Here is an 18,362-nt window from a genome sequence, read left to right on the forward strand (position 1 = left end):
TGAACCTTAGCTCAGAGTTCAACCCAATTATTAATGGTCCATGGGCTAGTCAGTTTTTTTTCTTTAACTGTTGGATAACCTCATGCGGCAAATGGAAATGCCACACAGGCAGGAGCTGGCCCCTCCTAACCCATCTGACCTTCCTCCAGAGAAAGTAGCACCCTAGAGTCTCCAGCCAAGCTGCAGAGACAATCAGTTATTACAGTTGCCAAAGCAGGTGTGATGGGAAAGGATTAACATATCTTCAAATCATTCACAGGCCTCACACTCTCTGCAGCTTTTGACTAATAGGTTTTCAAATGTCACTGAAGGTAAATAGGTCAGAAAGTTACAACTCTAGTGCACGGGGTGATCAACAGGTGGAGGTGACCCCAATGACGTGGTGATGTCATTAGTGTATATACTTACTACTCAGGGTCAAGGGATCTTATTGTTTCTATAAGGAGAATGTCATATATAGTGAATTAAAAATATTTGGTTAGAAGAAGCAGATCTAAATTATCTCTGTTTTTTCTAAAATGCTAAGTGAGAAAAAAGGGTTTCTCTTGTTGTTTCTTCTCTAATTTGATATTTGTTCCCTTCCAAATTAAAATTTGTTATATTGATGGTGGAATTTGGCAAAAGTATCACATTGCATTCAATATGTGCTTATTTCATTTACTGACATGTTTTTCCTGGGCAAAGAAGACAATTTTTAGAAGACACTAAAAATTAAGAGGCCCATGATTTCTGATACAGATTTTTTTTTAATACTTTGTTTGGCCTAAGCACTAATTATCACTGTTGGAAGTGCACAGTCTAAATAAGTTAAAAAAAAAAAAAACTAGCTTATTTTTTGAAATAGGGATTTTTTGAAATCCTTGTTCAGATATATTTATGTGGCAGTTTTATAAGTATGCTTGTTAAATCATTAGTGGATTTAGCAAATGTGTGGTGAGTTTTGAGTCCAAATAAAATCTTATTTCCATGATTTTTATATCATAATTCAGCACTGACTTATAATATTTCAATTTGATATCATTGCACAGTTGTTTTTTAGGAAAAGAATTCCCAACCTGTCTTTTTTAGAAAGTTATATTTTCTCAAAACACTAATCTCTCATTCTGGGATAGTGTATAACAGCTAGCAAAACTATATTATGAGCACAAAATGTCTATATATGTTATTGGAGTACGTTCAGTATATTTATTATTAATTACGTGTCTACCTTTAATATAAGGGATTACATGGAGAGATTAATGGATAGTGTGAAATTGGGTTTAAAATTTCACTGTGGAAGCAAAATGATTTTGATCACAAAGCCAAATACTTGTTAAATTTTTAAAAAACTGATTTCAAATAGGAACTTCAAGGAATCAATATATCACTGACATTGCTGCTGAACAGCTGTCCTACGTTATCAGGAGACTTGTACCTTTCACTGAGCACATGATTAGTGTATCTGCTTTCACCATCATGGGAGAAGGACCACCAACGGTTCTCAATGTTAGGACGCTTGAGCAAGGTAAGAATATATTTCCTTTGAAATAGCTGCCTGCAGATATTGCTCTGGTACATTGTAATACTTTTCATTCATATTAATTTTTCATTCTTCTTCTCAAGTGCCAAGCTCCATTCAAGTTATAAACTATAAAAATATTAGTTCTTCATCTATTTTGTTATATTGGGATCCTCCAGAATATCCTAATGGGAAAATAACTCATTATACAATTTATGCAATGGAACTGGATACAAACAGAGCATTCCAGATGACTGCTATAGATAACAACTTTCTCATAACAGGTAGAACAGAATTTTGTTTTGACATTCTTATTCTAATGGAAAATGCAGATCTCTCTATGCCATTTAACACTGCGGGTACATGTTGCATCACTGCAAATTTTGTTGTTCTGTGCTCCCATGGATATCTTTAAAAATACTTGCAGAAATAACTTCATTAAATGTTGTTTTTCTTTCACTATATTTATCTGCAAATAAAGTCATCAGACCACAGGTATCCTAAGAATATACTTGACCTACAGAATTTTATGCCTGGTGCATCAAAATAACTCAGTATTGAAGGCTTGATTGACTGAATGTGACCATCGGCTGAAGTAATTGAGCTGACGTGGTGTTTGTGCCAAATCAGCTACATTCCTTGCAGTGTGCCAAAAATTGCTTCTTCAGTCTCAGACCACTGCCTTGATATTTTAGGAGAGAACTAAAACCTCATCAAGATGGAAGGCTCCCATACCAAGGAAGTTTGGGAGATTGGGATTATAGGAGGCTGATTTAGAGAACCAGTCTCCCAGATAAGTTATTTTCACTAGGCTTGGTGTTAAACGGCACTAATCCAGGAATAGTATTCTAGGGACTTTGAACAAATGGCCTATTTTCCTTACAGGGTTAAAGAAATACACAAGATATAAAATGAGAGTGGCTGCCTCAACCACTGTTGGAGAAAGTTCTTTGTCCGAAGCAAATGACATCTTCGTGAGAACTCCAGAAGACGGTAAGAATGTTAGGTGCAGTTTTAATAAAAAGAAGCAAGTGGTGTTGCATGCTTACTGTCATCTTCCTCATGCTGCTTTAGTGTCTGAGGCAATAAACATGAAAAAATACACATATTGGTTTTTTTCCCCCAGAACCAGAATCGTCACCTCAAGATGTTGAAGTTACTGATGTTACTGCTAGTGAAATAAGTTTGAAGTGGTCACCACCTGAGAAACCCAATGGGATTATTGTTGCCTATGAAGTGCTCTACAGAAATGTAAATACCTTATTCATGAAGAACACCTCAACAACAAACATAATTTTAAGAGACTTAAAACCTTACTCCCTCTATAACATTTCTGTAAGGTCATATACCAGATTTGGCCATGGCGATCAGTTATCTTCTATACTTTCTGTGAGGACTTTTGAGTCTGGTAAGTTTTTTTCTCCATACATATTAATGAAATAAACATGGCCGATAATTGTCATATTGTTTTATATTTTACATAACCTGAAGTCTGTCATTCTGTTCTGTATAATCCAGGAATTTATATGATCTTTGTGGGAAGGTGTGAGAAAAGACTTGCTGTGTAAATTTTTAAAATCTGATTTACATATAAGGGATTAAAAGTCAGTGTTTGGTTTTTTTTTTCCCCAAAGGAAGTATGTTGAGAAATCAGAAGTCCTTTCAGTGTACCTATAAATTAGGTTGCTTTGAAACTAGGAAATAGCAGAGACACATTCATAAGAATAGAATCCTATACTATATATAATCTATATGAATTCGGTATACATCCATATGCATCTATCTATAGATATATCTATATTTATGCATGTGTATGTATAAATGTGTGTGTGGGTTAGTCACTCAGTCATGTCTGACTCTGCGACCCCATGGACTGTAGCCCACCAGGCTCCTCTGTCCAAGGGATTCTCCAGGCAAGAGTACTGGAGTGGGTTGCCATTTCCTTCCCCAGGGGATCTTCCCAACCCAGGGTTCGAACCCATATTTCCTGCATTGCAGGTGGATTCTTTACTGTCTGAGCCACACATGTAAAGATGTAAGTAGATACATATCTATAGATGTATAATCCAGGTATCCTGGATTTCAGGCAGCTTCTTTGCCATCTGAGCCACCTGAGAAGCCCATAGATGTATATAGACTTAATAAATGTAAATTCTATACATCTGTCTATGTATGTGTGTATATCTATATACATTCTTGAGTATGTATATAGACAGAGGTGTAGAGTCTGAGCACAGAAAGGACATGTCTGGGAAGCCTTACAGAGGAGGTAGCATTTGACCTTAATCTTAAAGAATCAGGTGGAATGGACATTATATAGGTTGTTGTGGCCAGGTGTGTATCCCATATAAATGAAATAATGTAAGCAAAGAATTAATTGTGTTTCAGTTTCAGTGTACAAGAGCAAATAGCACAAAGTAAGACATTTGATGATCTTAGTGCATTGTTTATATTTTGCTTATAAACACATATTGGAGCATCACTTTTAGGCCAACTCTGTAGCACATGCCTAGAATTAAAACTAAATGTAAATTACTGTTTTATCCCCACATTAAAAAAAAATAAATATTTGTTGACTAGCTACTGGCTGACAATTGGAGCCACTGTTCCTATACATCATAACTGGCTAAATATCAGCAATTTCTTATGGTTCATCCAGATGCTGTTGGTGAGGCCCTGTCTCTGACCTTTGAGGAATCAGGGATCTAGTAAACCAGCTTACCTTTGGGCAAAAGTACTCTCTTGAGACTAGTCACAAATTAATAAAATACATTGATATACAATTGACCATAGAGGATGACACAGATGGTAAAGAATCCATCTGCAGTGCAGGAGATCTGAGTTCGATCCCTGGGTTGGGAAGATCCCCTGGTGAAGGGAATGGCAACCCACTCCAGTATTCTTGCCTGGAGAATTTCACAGACAGAGGAGTCTGGCGGGCTATAGTCCATGGAGTCACAAAGAGTTGGACACAACTGAGTGACTGACACTTTTTTTTTCCACTTTTCATCCTCTTGAGACTGTCACATAAATTAATAAAATGAAATGACATAAAACTGTCCATAGGGGATGACAACAGTTGTAATGGCAGGAATGAGTAATGAAAATAGCGTTTTTTAAAAATCATCATAAATTGTATATTATGGTGCAAAATAATTGTTATTATATATATTAGCATGCTTCATTGCTTTTATAAATATATGGAAAATAAGTATTTTTGAGAAAAGTCTCTACCTGGTTTCATTTTACACCATGTCAAGGAAAGAAGCATATTTTAAGTACCTGCAGCATATTCTTCTATTGACTTTCACAAAATTTGTCTTTTTAATTCTACAATAAAGGAATAAGGTATTATTATCTGCATTCTTAATGAAAAAGAGGCCTGCGAGGTTCATCCATTCAACAAATATTCAGCAAATAGTTTATACTATAGCAACCTTTCCCTGGGGTATATTAGCACTGTACAAGAAAGTGAATTCCCACCCTCCTAAAGTTAATATTAATGACTGGGTGTTTCACAGGCAATGGAATCAGCATCAGTGACTTTTCCTCTAGATCATGTCTAATACAATTGAACCACCAATTGGAGTTTTTTTTGCAACAGAGGTAACTAGAATTTTAAACACCATCTCAAGGTGTCATTTGAAGCAGGATGTATTCAGGAGCAACTGTTTACTCCCAGGGATCAATGTTCTTGTTAAATACAATAAATACACCCTCTACTCTTACTCTAGAGATCAAGATCCCACTTTTCAATACTGTTTCATGAGAAACTGAGAGCTGTGCTAACTCAGCTAACTAAATAAGCCAACTACAGCTAATTAATAGTGTTATGCTGCTAGTTACAAATAGGAGTAAATTATTTGTTCAGATGTTTTATCTTGATTGGGGAATTAGAGTTTATAATGTTTGAAAGTAAAATCCTCATGTGTCAAGCAGGAAAAATCAATATAGGATTGATCTTGTGTGTGTGTTTTAAGTATAGAATGTGCACTTAATAAACAAACGAGATTAGTTTATATTTTCTCATACTTAGGGCACAATAACCACATAAAGAACTTGAAGTTCCCATACAGATTACCCTTTGATGATCTATATATGTATATTTTCTTTCCTTTCTTTTTTTAAGATATAATTTTCTTTACAGTAAGCCTTGAGTAAGTCTGAATTGGGGCAATAACTGCTAGGCGATTGTAACTTAGTTGTTGATCAAAACTTTGTGTGGGACTGTATAAATTTATTCATGTTAATGAAAGGCATTTTATTACTTTCTCTATGTGACATTAAAACTATCTATGCCAAACAATAATCTTCTGGCATACCCAAGATAACGTCCCCCTATTTTAGGATGATCATGAACTAAATTATTTATTTTTAGTTTTAATAGCTCTAGCTTATTCCAACTGATATAATAATTATTTTTCATTCACGAGTTATCCATTTTACGTGATACTTCTACAATTAGAAGCACCATGCTATTTCAGAAAAATTTAAATATGTGATTACTCTCCAAAAGCACCAAGTCATTAAATCTATCTTGCTTTATTTTCCCTGAAGATCTAGCATGGGTTATCCCCTAAGGAGAAATGAATAAAAACGCATAGGATGTCAGCCTGGGGTCAGGGCTGCATATTTATATCCTGACTACTGGTGGTAGGCAGGTAAATCCACAGGGATGAGTTAGCAAATTCCAATGAGAATTTTTCAAAATCCCAAGTTCTACTGATTTATAAAGCTCAAGTATAGCATCACTAATTCCTTTTTTCCCTTGCAATTAAAGAGCTATTGAATTCAATCTTACTTTCCTTAGTTGTAAGTTTCTCCTTTGTTTTAAATATGTTCTGTACCACCTTGAGTATAGGTTTTCATTCACTGAACAGACTTTTTATGGATTCCATATCATGTACTACCACTGAACTAGGCACTATAGTTACAGCAGTAAATAAGGCAGGATTTCTGTCTTTCTGGAACTTAACATTCTCGAAGGGTCAGAGAAGACAAGCCATTAAACAAATAATATATATGATTTTTGATACTGGCAAATTCCTTGAAAAAAAAAATCAGGGAAAGAAAAGAGAGTTATGGAAGAATGAGCAGGCAATTTGAGATGGAAGACTGAGAAAAGGCCTCTCCGAGGAGGTTATATTTGCCTAGAGATATTAATAATGTGTGAGATTTACTTAGATGAGGATAAGGAAGAAAATGTTCCAGAGGAGGAATAGCAATTACCAAGTTCCTGAAGAGGGAAGGCACTTGGTGTGTCTGAGGGAGAGGAGACCATGTCTCTCATTTGAGCAGTGTGAGCTATGGGATAGAATTCGCAGATGAGGGAAAGAGAGAGGCAGAGGTGGGCCACACCTTCGTGGGCACCATACTAAGGTATGTGATGTTTAATTTCAATGTGAAGCTATTGGAGAATTAGGCGATGAGAATTTGGTATGTTTTAAAAGATTTCTTCTGAATATATTGGATGTGGGAATAAAGAGGAAACTCAAGATTTACTATCAGGTTTTTGGCCTAAGCATCTTGGTGAATGAGGTGCCATTTACTGAAATGAGGAAGTCTGGGGAGGAGATCAGGTTGGAGAAATCTTAGGAGTTCATGTTTTGAACATGTTTGAAATACTCAAGTGCCTGTCGTGAAGGCAATTGGGCATATATGTTTAAAACTCACAGAAAGGATCCAGGATTGAATATACAGTCTAAAAGCATCACCATATATTGGGTGTTCAAAGTCAAGGATGAGGTAAAGTCACATGAGGGTAAGTGCAGAGAGAGTTGAAAAGAAGCAAACTGCTGTGTCCTCGGGTAACAGGATACGAAGACTTTGGGAAGTCAAGGAGGAGCCAGTCAAGGACTGAGCAGGAGTGGCCAGTGAGGTTGGGGGAAAGTCAGGAGAAGGTCATGTCTTGGAAGTCTAATGAATAGATATTTTAAATTAGAAGCAACTTGTTTCCTACGTCAAGTGCTGCTGACTGTGAAGTGTGGTTTAGTCACTAAGTCGTGTCTGACTCTTGCTACCCCATGGACTGTAGCCTGATGGGCTCCTCTGTCCATGAGATTTCCCAGCCAAGAATACTGGAGCGGGTGGCCATTTCCTTCTCCAGAGGATCTTCCTGATCCAGGGAATGAACTTGCGTCTCCTGCATTGCAGGTGGTCTCCTGCATTGCAAGCAGATTCTTTACCATCGAGTCACCAGGGAAGCTCCTGATGGTGAAGTGATAGCACTCAGTTGATTAGTGGTTTGGCAAGATGAAGGTCATTGATGACACCATGAGAGTACGTTTCCTGGTTAAAAATGAGGAGAAAATGCCCAACTGAAGTGGGACTAAAAGAGCATGATAGGCAAGAAGGTGGAGAAAATGGGTAAAGGCAAGGTTTGAGAAATGTGGATATAGAGTAGAGGACAGAATAGAGCAATAACTGATGTGTGTTCACGTGTATATGATGTGTGTGTGTGTGTGTGTGTGCTGTGCTCAGTCACCCAGTCGTGTCCGACTCTTTGCGACCCCATAGACTATAGCCCACCAGGCTCCTCAGTCCATGGGATTCTCCAGGCAGGAATATTGGAGTGGATTGCCCTGCTCTCCTCCAGGGGATCTTCCCAATCCAGGGATCAAACCAGGGTCTGCTTGCAGGTGGATTCTTTACCTGCTGAGCTCCCAGGGAAGCCCCGTACAATGTATGTGTCATGATAGAAATAATTCAGTGATGAGAGCAAAACTAAAAATACAAAACGTCAAATCTAAAGTCTAACTAGGTAGATGGAATGGAATTTAGTGCAGAAATGGACTAGGTTTTAGATAAGAAGGCAGTTGAAGATGAGTGGTAGGAAAACATATAGTCTTCTTTGACTGTTTTTATTTTCTCGATGAAATTAGAAGCAGGTTTATCAGGTTTGAATAAAGAGAGGGAGGAGATACTGGATGTTTGTGGAGAAAAAAGATGGTGAAAACAGGCGTAACAGTAGAAGACTGAATTAACTGAAAAATAGATAGGCTGCCGAGTGATGGAAAAAGACTGAGATTTGAGGTTATAAATTAAAGTAAGGCTAGTCAGCATGGAGTGGTATTTTATTCAGACATGTTCACCTGTTGCATTGCGGATGTAGACTAGCCCTGAGTTCAGTTTAAACAACGTTGAAATTTTGCCAGAAAAGTAAGATAGAAAAAGGAGTTGGTGGAGATTGCTAGGGAGTGACTCTAGTGATAGACTGTCTGAGCTGAGTAAGCAGGGAGCTGAGGATGTTAAGCATGGTGATGGACAGTAAAGACTTGGTGAGTGTCAGTGACTTGCTGAACTGACAGTGTAGTGGTTGGTCAGCTGGAGACGTAGAGAGTTGCCAGAGAGAGGAATATTGGCAGTTATTGGTAATGAAAGCTTCAGGTGTTGCTATGAAGGCTGCTGATTAGAGGGAGGCGGAGGAAAAAAATATTGAAATTGTGGATCTCAGGAATATAGAGTCTAGGGAGTTACACAGGTTATTTCCATGGTCCAACCAGTCCATTCTGAAGGAGATCAGCCCGGGGATTTCTTTGGAAGGAATGATGCTAAAGCTGAAACTCCAGTACTTTGGCCACCTCATGCGAAGAGTTGACTCATTGGAAAAGACTCTGATGCTGGGAGGGATTGGGGGCAGGAGGAGAAGGGGATGACAGAGGATGAGATGGCTGGATGGCATCACTGACTCGATGGATGTGAGTCTGAGTGAACTCCGGGAGTTGGTGATGGACAGGGAGGCCTGGCGTGCTGCGATTCATGGGGTCGCAAAGAGTCGGACATGACTGAGTGACTAAACTGAACTGACATCTCGCAGTGGTAGAGAGGAGGTCAGTTGTCAGGTGACTGCATTTTTAAGATGTTTGGAGAGATGGCAGAGAACCCCTTGATGATTGTCTTACAAGAGGGGTAACACCTAGAGATTTTCAGGAAGAGGAAAGAACAAACCTTGATACGGAAAGGGCTCTAGGCCCTATGGTTCCAAAGATGATGAGAGAAAACAAATAGCTGCCAACCCAAGAGTGTAGTGTTGTAGTATTCTCAAGCAGTTTTAAGATTTCACTTAGAGCCAGAAGGTTAAGGAAGCAGAATGCTTGTTGAGGATTTTTGTCAATTTAATGCATTGGTTTAGGAAGACACTAGGGAAGATTTTGAGTTGGGGAGGGATTGTAGGATTATATTGTTATATCAAGCTGTGCATCGAATTAAAGTTCTTCCCAAAGTTTTGGAAATGTCAGCATTTTTATAGAAGTTTTTCCTGTTAAGTCTGCCTTAGATGCAATACACTCCATAACAGGTAACAGTGGGGGTGAGGGGTACTTTTCTATATTTTCAAGAATCTGAATTTTCTTTATTAAATTTATTAGTAGCATATTTACATCCATTGTATTTAGAATACCAGTAAAAAGGCTGAATTCTTTCTCTTGAAGGAAAAGAACTTGCAATGGCATTATGAGTATTGGCAATAATAATATATATATCTAATTTATATTGTTTAAACCTCAAGTTAATCATTATTGTTTTATGAAGGCAATTTTAAACCATTATCTTTCCAACTATGGTCTTTCATCTCCTGCAAGTATTTTTCTGTGTAAATGCATTGCTTACAGTTTCAGCTAGTAAGATTACACTGATGGCTTTCTCTCTGTTTCTGACTGCCTGACTATGTTGGTATTTTGCTCTTGTTAATTTTTCTGCGTAGAGAATTCCAGTAGTTTTTCAATCGGTATCACTTTGGTGTCTAATTGTGACCTAAGTTAAAGTTGAGTTTCTTCAGGGAGAATGTGTGTTTGCTTCTGCTAATTGCTTTTGAGTAATGGCAACTCGGTATTACAAATTCATTTTAATTTCTATTCTGAAGTAGAGGTCTTTTTCAGGCTATATTTGTTGTTCAGTTGCTCAGTTGTGTCCAACTCTTTGTGACCCTGTGGGCTATAGCATGCCAAGCTTCCTTGTCCATCACCAACTCCCAGAGCTTGCTCAAAGTCATGTCCATTGAGTTGGTGATGCCATCCAACCATCTCATTCTCTGTTGTCCCCTTTCCTTCTGTCTTCAATCTTTCCCAGCATCAGGATCTTTTCCAACAAGTTGGCCCTTCACATGAGGTGGCCAAAGTATTGAAGCTTCAGCTTCAGCATCAGTCCTTCCAATGAATATTCAGGGCTGATTTCCTTTAGGATTTACTGGTTCCATCTTGCTGTCCAAGGGACTCTCAAGAGTGTTTTCCAGCACTACAGTTTGAAGGCCTCAATTCTTTGGCTCTCATGCATTTTGGGGCTTCACTTGTAGCTTAGTTGGTAAAGCATTTGCAATGGTAAATGTAAACAGTCTGCAGTAGGTAAAGAATCTCCTGCAATACAGGAGACCTGCGTTTGATTCCTGGGTCAGGAAGATCCTCTGAAGAAGGAAATGGCAACCCCTTCCAGTATTCTTGCCTGGAGAATCCCATGGACAGAGGAACCTGGCAGACTACAGTCCATAGGGTTGCAAGAATTAGACATGACCTAGCAACTAAATACCACCACCATCCTTTTTTATCATATAGCTCTTGCACCTATACATGACTATTGGGAAAATCATAGCTTTGACTATATAGATCTTTGTTGGCAAAGTAATGTCTGTGCTTTTAATATGCTGTCTAGATTATAACTTTTCTTCCAAAGACCAAGCGTCTTTCAATTTCATGGCTACAGTCACCATCCCCAGTGATTTCGGACCCCAAGAAAATAAAGTCTATCCCTGTTTCCCTCGTTTCCCCATCTATTTGCCATGAAGTGATGGGACCAGATGCCATGATCTTCATTTTTTGAATGCCGAGTTGTAAGCCAGCTTTTTCACTCTCCTTTTTCACCTTCATCAAGAGGATCTTTAATTCTTCTTTGCTTTCTGCCATTAGGGTGGTGTCAAATGAATATCTGAGATTATTAATATTTCTCCTGGCAGTCTTGGTTCCAGCTTATGTTCATCCAGCCCAGCGTTTCACACGATGTACTCTGCGTCAAAGTTAAATAAGCAGGGGTGACATTATACAACTTTGACATACTCTGTTCCCAATTTTGAATCAGTCCATTGTTCCATGTTGGTTCTAAGTGATTATATATGTTCCGTGGATCTGGGCCACGTATGCTCATAGGGATAGGCTTACAGTTTCAACAGTGCAGAGGTTTTTTTTTTTTTTTTTTTCTTTTTTCCTATTCTGCCTCTCCATCCAGAGGCATGATAAGAGGAAAAAAGTTACTTTTCTGTCCTCTTTTTCTTGGTAGGTTTCCTTCTCACTCCTTGTTCTGTGAGAGTGAGCGTACCACATTGCACAAGTCTAGGGAGAACCACTCAGGTTCTCTTCAACTCTGCTGAAGAATTCAAAGTGCCCCCAGAATTGGCCCATATCGTGGGTCTTATTGAAATTGCATTCTTTGGGGATCCAACACTTGATGCAGGGATATTTTTTACTTTTCTCCTGGCCCAGGATTTTACCTTCTTTTTCTAGCTCTTCATACAGCAGTTAATACAGAAACTCAAAGTCACCAGAATTGACCATTACCCTGTAAGTCAGAGCAGGCTTTAGTTCAAGCTTTCATATCAGGACTCTTATTTTTACTGTTTTTTGTTTGTTTTATTTTTATTTTTTTTGTATTTGTTTTTGGTCCACCATAGATTTCTGACTTCTTTGCCAGCTCTGCAATTCCTTACAAGAAAAAGCTTAACTTTATGTAAAGTTTTACTCCTTTTAATTATAATGATCATTCATTTAGTGTAGCTTTTCCACTATCCAGTTTTCTAGAATTGGAATCCCACATGTAGTATTAGTAGTTGATTATATGTAGAGAACCATTTTGTGGCCATTACATTCAATATAATAAAAGCATTAGTAGGTACAGGAAACTGGTGTTTTATTTACTGATAAATTGTATCCTTGGGCTTCCCTGATGGCTCAATGGGTAAAGAAACCGCCTGCAATGCAAGAGAAGCAAGAAATGCAGGTCTGATCCCTGGGTCATGTAGATCCCCTAGAGAAGAAAATGGCAATCCATCCAGTATTCTTGCCTGGAAAATCCCGCGAACAGAGAAGCCTGGCGGGCTACAGTTTGGGAGGTCACAAAGAGTTGGACAAGACTGACTAAGCACACACATCCTTGCTGCTGCTGCTAAGTCGCTTCAGTTGTGTCCGACTCTGTGTGACCCCATAGATGGCAGCCCACCAGGCTCCGCTGTCCCTGGGATCCTCCAGGCAAGAACACTGGAGCGGGTTGCCATTTCCTTCTCCAATGCATGAAAGAGAAAAGTGAAAGTGAAGTTGCTCAATCGTGTCCGACTCCTAGCGACCCCATGGACTGGAACCCACCAGGCTCCTCCGTCCATGGATTTTCCAGGCAAGAGTACTGGAGTGGGGTGCAGGAGACAGTTTTGTTACCAGGTTACTATATCTTTTCCTATTGTCTAGCAGAGGATCCTTGCCTTGTCATAGATCATATTGCATATCAAAACTAATCTATTAACCATTTAGATGTTGTTATTAATGAAAGACAGAATCAATTTTTGAGTGTTTTCAAGTTCCCCTTCTTGTATAGTTAGCCTGTATCTGTGGGCCCTGAATCCACAGATTCAACCAATTGTGCACTGAAAGTATTTGAAAAAAAGTTGCAGAAAAAATGTTCTAAAAAGCAAAACTTAAATTTCCTGCATACTGGCAGGCAACTATTTACATAGCATTTCCACTGTATTTACAATTATTTGCATAGTATTTCCATTGTATTAGGTATTATACATAATCTAGAGATGATTTAAAGTGTACAGGAGGATGTCATTAGGTTCTATACAAATACTGTGAAATTATATATAAGGGACTTGAGCATACTTGGTATTTGGTATCCATGAAAGGGGTCGGGGCATGGGGGCCCTGAAACCATTTCCCTGCATGTACTTCGGAACCACTGTATCTGCATGTTCTGCTCAGTAAGACAGTTTAGTATAGTCTCAAGTATTTTGATAAAAAAATATCATCCAATAAACTTTATTCTGTAGAGTTGCAGTATGAATTTTCTTTGAGATGAAAATTTTCTTGCACAGTTGCAAGTGCTATAATATACCCATATTTTTCTACATTTAGGATATTTATTATAATTGCATTCTAGCGAATGTTCTGATGTGTGGGTGTGTGGGTGTGTGGGTGTGTGGGTGTGTGTGTGTGTGGGTGTGTGTGTGTGTATGGGCTTTCCTGGTGGGTCAGTGGTAAGAATCCCCCTACAGTGCAGGAGCCACAGGAGACGCAGGCTCGATCCCTGGGTGGGATGATCCCCTGGAGGAGGGCATGGCTACCCACTCTAGTATTCTTGCCTGGAGAATCCCTTGGACAGAGGAGCCTGGCAGGCTACAGTCCCTGGGCCACAAAGAGTCAGACATGACTGAAGTGACTTGACAAGTGTGTATATGTGTGTGTATCCTAGACCATTGGGGTGAAAACATCAGCAGAATACATTATTAGCGTAGAATTGTTTATGCTGTGTGTATATGTGTGTATATATATATATATATATATAATTTTTTTTCAGTGCCTGATAGTGCACCAGAAAATATTACTTACAAAAATATTTCCTCTGGAGAGATTGAGCTGTCATTCTTCCCTCCAAGTAGTCCCAATGGAATTATACAAAAATATACAATTTATCTAATGAAAAGTAATGGAAATGAGGAAAGAACGATAAATACAACTTCTTTGATCCAGAATATTAAAGGTAAAAAAATATAATGTTGGATATTTACGTTTATTTTGACTGAGTGACCACAAATCGTTGGCTTGTTGTTGTAAGTAAGTGCGAAGTGTAGTTAGTTCTATGCAGAGTGTGACAGTTCCGGCTCTTTGGTTCAATAAGGTAGGAGTCTATTGCAGATCACATGAAAAAGGACTCAATTCTTTTCCACATTTTCCTATATTGTTCTGTTTTCATAATAGGAGTTACTGTTCCAAGAACTACATTTTCACTTAGTTTTCACTTTTGGAAGGTTGTTAAGAAACATTTCAGTTTTTTTTTTTTCTGCATATAATTAAAGGTTATTTTGTAAGTCTTATCTATCTTATTTCTATTTAGGACTGAAGAAGTACACGCAGTATACAATTGAGGTGTCAGCTAGTACACTCAAAGGTGAAGGAATTCGGAGTGCACCCATAAATGTGCTTACTGAAGAAGATGGTAAATATAGCAGTGAAGAGTTGATAAATTTTTAATCTGTCACGTTTCAAAAAACATGTATATAAAATGAAGATATAGTGTAAGAATTCTCCTTGCCTTGAGTAGCACTTATGTGCTGCATCAGCTTTATATGGAGGTTTCATTGCCATGGTTTAAAAGAAGCTTGCAAAGTCATATTTATGTTTAGTAAAATCAAGTATAAAATGCATTTTTTTATTCTTAAGTCATTCATATTCTGTGAAAAATCAGTAATTTTTTTTTTCCATGGGAATTTTTAAGGCTAAAATTTTGGTGCAAATAGCTTGAACATCAATCTGGGTATGTTATGACCATGTTTTTCACTTTTAACATTCACAAGAATAGACATTTAATGTTTTGTAGTAGATTCTGTTATGTCAACCTGCAGCATTTTTTACATTTTTTTTTATTGAAGGATAAAATGTTGCTTTACAGAATGTTGTTGTTTTCTGTCAAACCTCAACATGAATCAGCCATAAGTATACAGATATCTCCTCCCTTTTGAATCTCCCTCCCCATCCCACCCGTCTAGGTTGATACAGAGCCCGTTTGAGTTCCCTGAGCCATACGACAAATTCCCATTGGCTATCTATTTACATATGGTAATGTAAGTTTCCATGTTACTCTCTCCATACATCTCATCCTCTCCTCCCCTCTCCCCATGTCCATAAGTCTATTCTCTGTCTGTTTCTCCATTGCTGCCCTGCAAATAAGTTCTTCAGTACCATTCTTCTAAATTCCATATATATGTGTTAGAATATTTACCTTTCTCTTTCTGACTCACTTCACTCTGTATAATAGGTTCTAGGTTCTAGGTTCATCCACTTCAGTTCTGAATCAAATGCATTCCTTTTTATGGCTGAATAATATATACCACAACTTCTTTATCCATTCATCTGTTGATGGAAATCTAGGCTGCCTCCATGTTAAGCTATTGTAAATACTGCTGCAAGGAACAATGGGATACTTGTGTCTTTTTCAATTTTGATTTCCGCAGGGTATATGCCCAGGAATGGGATTGCTGGGTCATATGGTGGCTTTATTCCTAGTTTTTAAAGGAATCTCCCTTCCATCTTCCATACTGGCTGTATCAATTTACATTCCCACCCAACAGTGCAAGGGTGTTCCCTTTTCTCCACACCTTCTCCAGCATTTATTGTTTGTAGACTTTTTGATGATGGCCATTCTGACCAGTGTGAGTTGATTTTGTAGTTTGTGGTTTTGATTTGCATTTCTCTAATAATGAGTGATGTTGAGTATCTTTTCATGTGTTTGTTAGCCATGTTTGTTTGTTTGTTTCATATGTTTTCTTTGGAGAAAAGTCTGTTTAGTTCTTTCCCCCACTTTTTGATTGGGTTGGTTGTTTTTCTGGCATTGAGTTGTATGAGCTGCTTGTATATTTTGGAAATTAATCCTTTGTCAGTTGTTTCATTTGCTATTATTTTCTCCCATTCTTAGACTTGTCTTTTCACCTTGGTTATAGTTTCCTTTGCTTCACAAAAGCTTCTAAGTTTAATCAAGTCTCACTTGTTTACTTTTGTTTTTATTTCCATTACTCTAGGAGGTGGGTCATAGAGGATCTTGCTTTGATTTATGTTGTTGAGTGTTCTGCTTATGTTTTCCTCTAAAAGTTTTATAGTTTCTGGTCTTACATTTAGGTCTTTCATCTATTTTGAGTTTATCTTTGTGTATGGTGTTAGGAAGTATTCTATTTCACTCTTTTACATGTAGCTGTCCACTTTTCCCAGCACCATTTATTGAAGAGGCTGTCTTTGCCATATTGTATATTCTTGCCCCCTTTGTCAAAAATAAGGTACCCATAGATGCATGGGTTTATTTTGGGGCTTTCTATCTTGTTCCATTGGTCTATATTTCTGTTTTTGTATCAGTGCCACATTGTCTTGATGAATGTAGCTTTGTAGTATAACCTGAAGTCAGGAAGGTTGATTACTTCAACTTGATTCTTCTTTCTCAAGACTGCTTTGGCTATTTGGGGTCTTTTGTGTTTCCATATGAATTGTGAAATTTTTTGTTCTAGTTCTATGAAAAAATGGCATTGGTAATTTGATAGGGATTGCACTGAATCTCTAGAGTGTGTTTGGTAGTATAGTTATTTTCACAGTATTGATTCTTCCTACCCAGGAACATGGAATATCTCTCCATTTGTTTATGTCATCTTTGGTTTCTTTCATTCGTGTCTTATAATTTTCTGTGCACATTTCTTTGGTCTCCTTATGTAAGTTTATTCCTAGATATTTAATTCTTTTGGTTGCAATGGTGAAGGTGCTTGATTCCTTAATTTCTCTTCCTGATTTTTCAGTGTTTATTGAAATGCAAGTGATTTCTGTGTATTCATTTTGTATCCTGCAACTTTGCTAAATTCAATGAATAGCTCTAGTAATTTTCTAATGCTATCTTTAGGGTTTTCTATGTATAGTATCATGTCATCTGCAAACAGTGAGAGCTTTACTTCTTTTCCAATCTGAATTCCTTTTATTTCTTTTTCTTTTCTGATTGCTGTAGCTAGGACTTCCAAAACTATGTTGAATAATAGTGGTGAAAGTGGACACCCTTGTCTTGTTCCTGATCTTAGGGGGAATGCTTCTGGTTTTTTGCCATTGAGAATAATGTTTGCTGTAGGCTTATCATCTATGGACTTTACTATGTTGAGGTCAGTTCCTTCTATGCACATTTTTGCAGAGTTTTAATCATAAATGAGTGCTGAATTTTGTCAAAGACTTTTCTGCATCTATTGAGATTAGCATATAATTTTTCTCTTTCAATTTTTTAATATGGTGTATCACATTGATTTGCATATATTGAAGAATCCTTACATCCCTGGAATAAATCCAGCTTCATCATGGTGTATGAGCTTTTTGATACATTGCTGAATTTTGTTTGTTAAAATTTTGTTGTGGATTTTTGCACCTATGTTCATCAGTGATATTGGCCTGTAGTTTTCTTTTTTGTGTTGTCTTTGTCTGGTTTTGGTATCAGGGTGATGGTGGCCTCGTAGAATGAATTTGGTAGTGTTCCTCCCTCTGCAATTTTTTGAAAGAGTTTTAAAAGAATAGGCATTAGCTCTTCTCTGAATGTTTGATAGAATTCTCCTGTTAAGCCATCTAGTCCTGGGCTTGTGATTTTTCAGAGATTTTGGATCACAGCTTCAATTTCAGTGCTTGTAATTGGGTTGTTCATAATTTCTTCTTCTTGGTTCAGTCTTGGAATATTGAACTTTTCTAAGGATCTGTCCATTTCTTCTAGGTTATCCATTTTATTGCCTTACAGGTGTTCATAATAGTCTCTTATAATCCTTTGTATTTCTGCGTTGTCTGTTGTAACCTCTTCTTTTTCATTTCTAATTTTGTTGATTCTTCTCTCTTTTTTCTTGATGAGTCTGGCTAGAGGTTTGTCAATTTTGTTTATCTTCTCAAAGAACCAGCTTTTATTTTTATTTATCTTTACTAATGTTTCTTTCATTTCATTTCTGCTCAGAAACAAGTTTCTCTTTCCTTCTATTAATTTTTTTGGTTCTTCTTTTTCTGGTTGTTTTAGCTGTAAAGTTAGGTTGTCTGCTCGATGTTTCTCTTGTTTCCTGCGGTGGGATTGTCTTGCTATAAACTTCCCTTTTAGGACTGCCTTTGCTGCATCCCGTAGG

General features: G+C 37.6%; 1 protein-coding gene across 1 annotated transcript in view; it reads left to right on the forward strand.

Moving 5' to 3' along the window:
• PTPRQ (protein tyrosine phosphatase receptor type Q) overlaps nucleotides 1-18,362 on the forward strand; it is a 238,186-nt gene that overhangs the window by 32,902 nt on the left and 186,922 nt on the right. The window contains exons 11-16 of the mRNA XM_068971658.1: nucleotides 1,343-1,504; nucleotides 1,603-1,782; nucleotides 2,384-2,491; nucleotides 2,625-2,906; nucleotides 14,048-14,230; nucleotides 14,585-14,686. Coding sequence (XP_068827759.1) covers nucleotides 1,343-1,504; nucleotides 1,603-1,782; nucleotides 2,384-2,491; nucleotides 2,625-2,906; nucleotides 14,048-14,230; nucleotides 14,585-14,686 — 1,017 coding nt within the window. The remainder of the gene's footprint in view (nucleotides 1-1,342; nucleotides 1,505-1,602; nucleotides 1,783-2,383; nucleotides 2,492-2,624; nucleotides 2,907-14,047; nucleotides 14,231-14,584; nucleotides 14,687-18,362) is intronic.

Source organism: Capricornis sumatraensis, chromosome 4, assembly GCF_032405125.1.
Source record: "Capricornis sumatraensis isolate serow.1 chromosome 4, serow.2, whole genome shotgun sequence".
Lineage (NCBI taxonomy): Eukaryota > Metazoa > Chordata > Mammalia > Artiodactyla > Bovidae > Capricornis > Capricornis sumatraensis.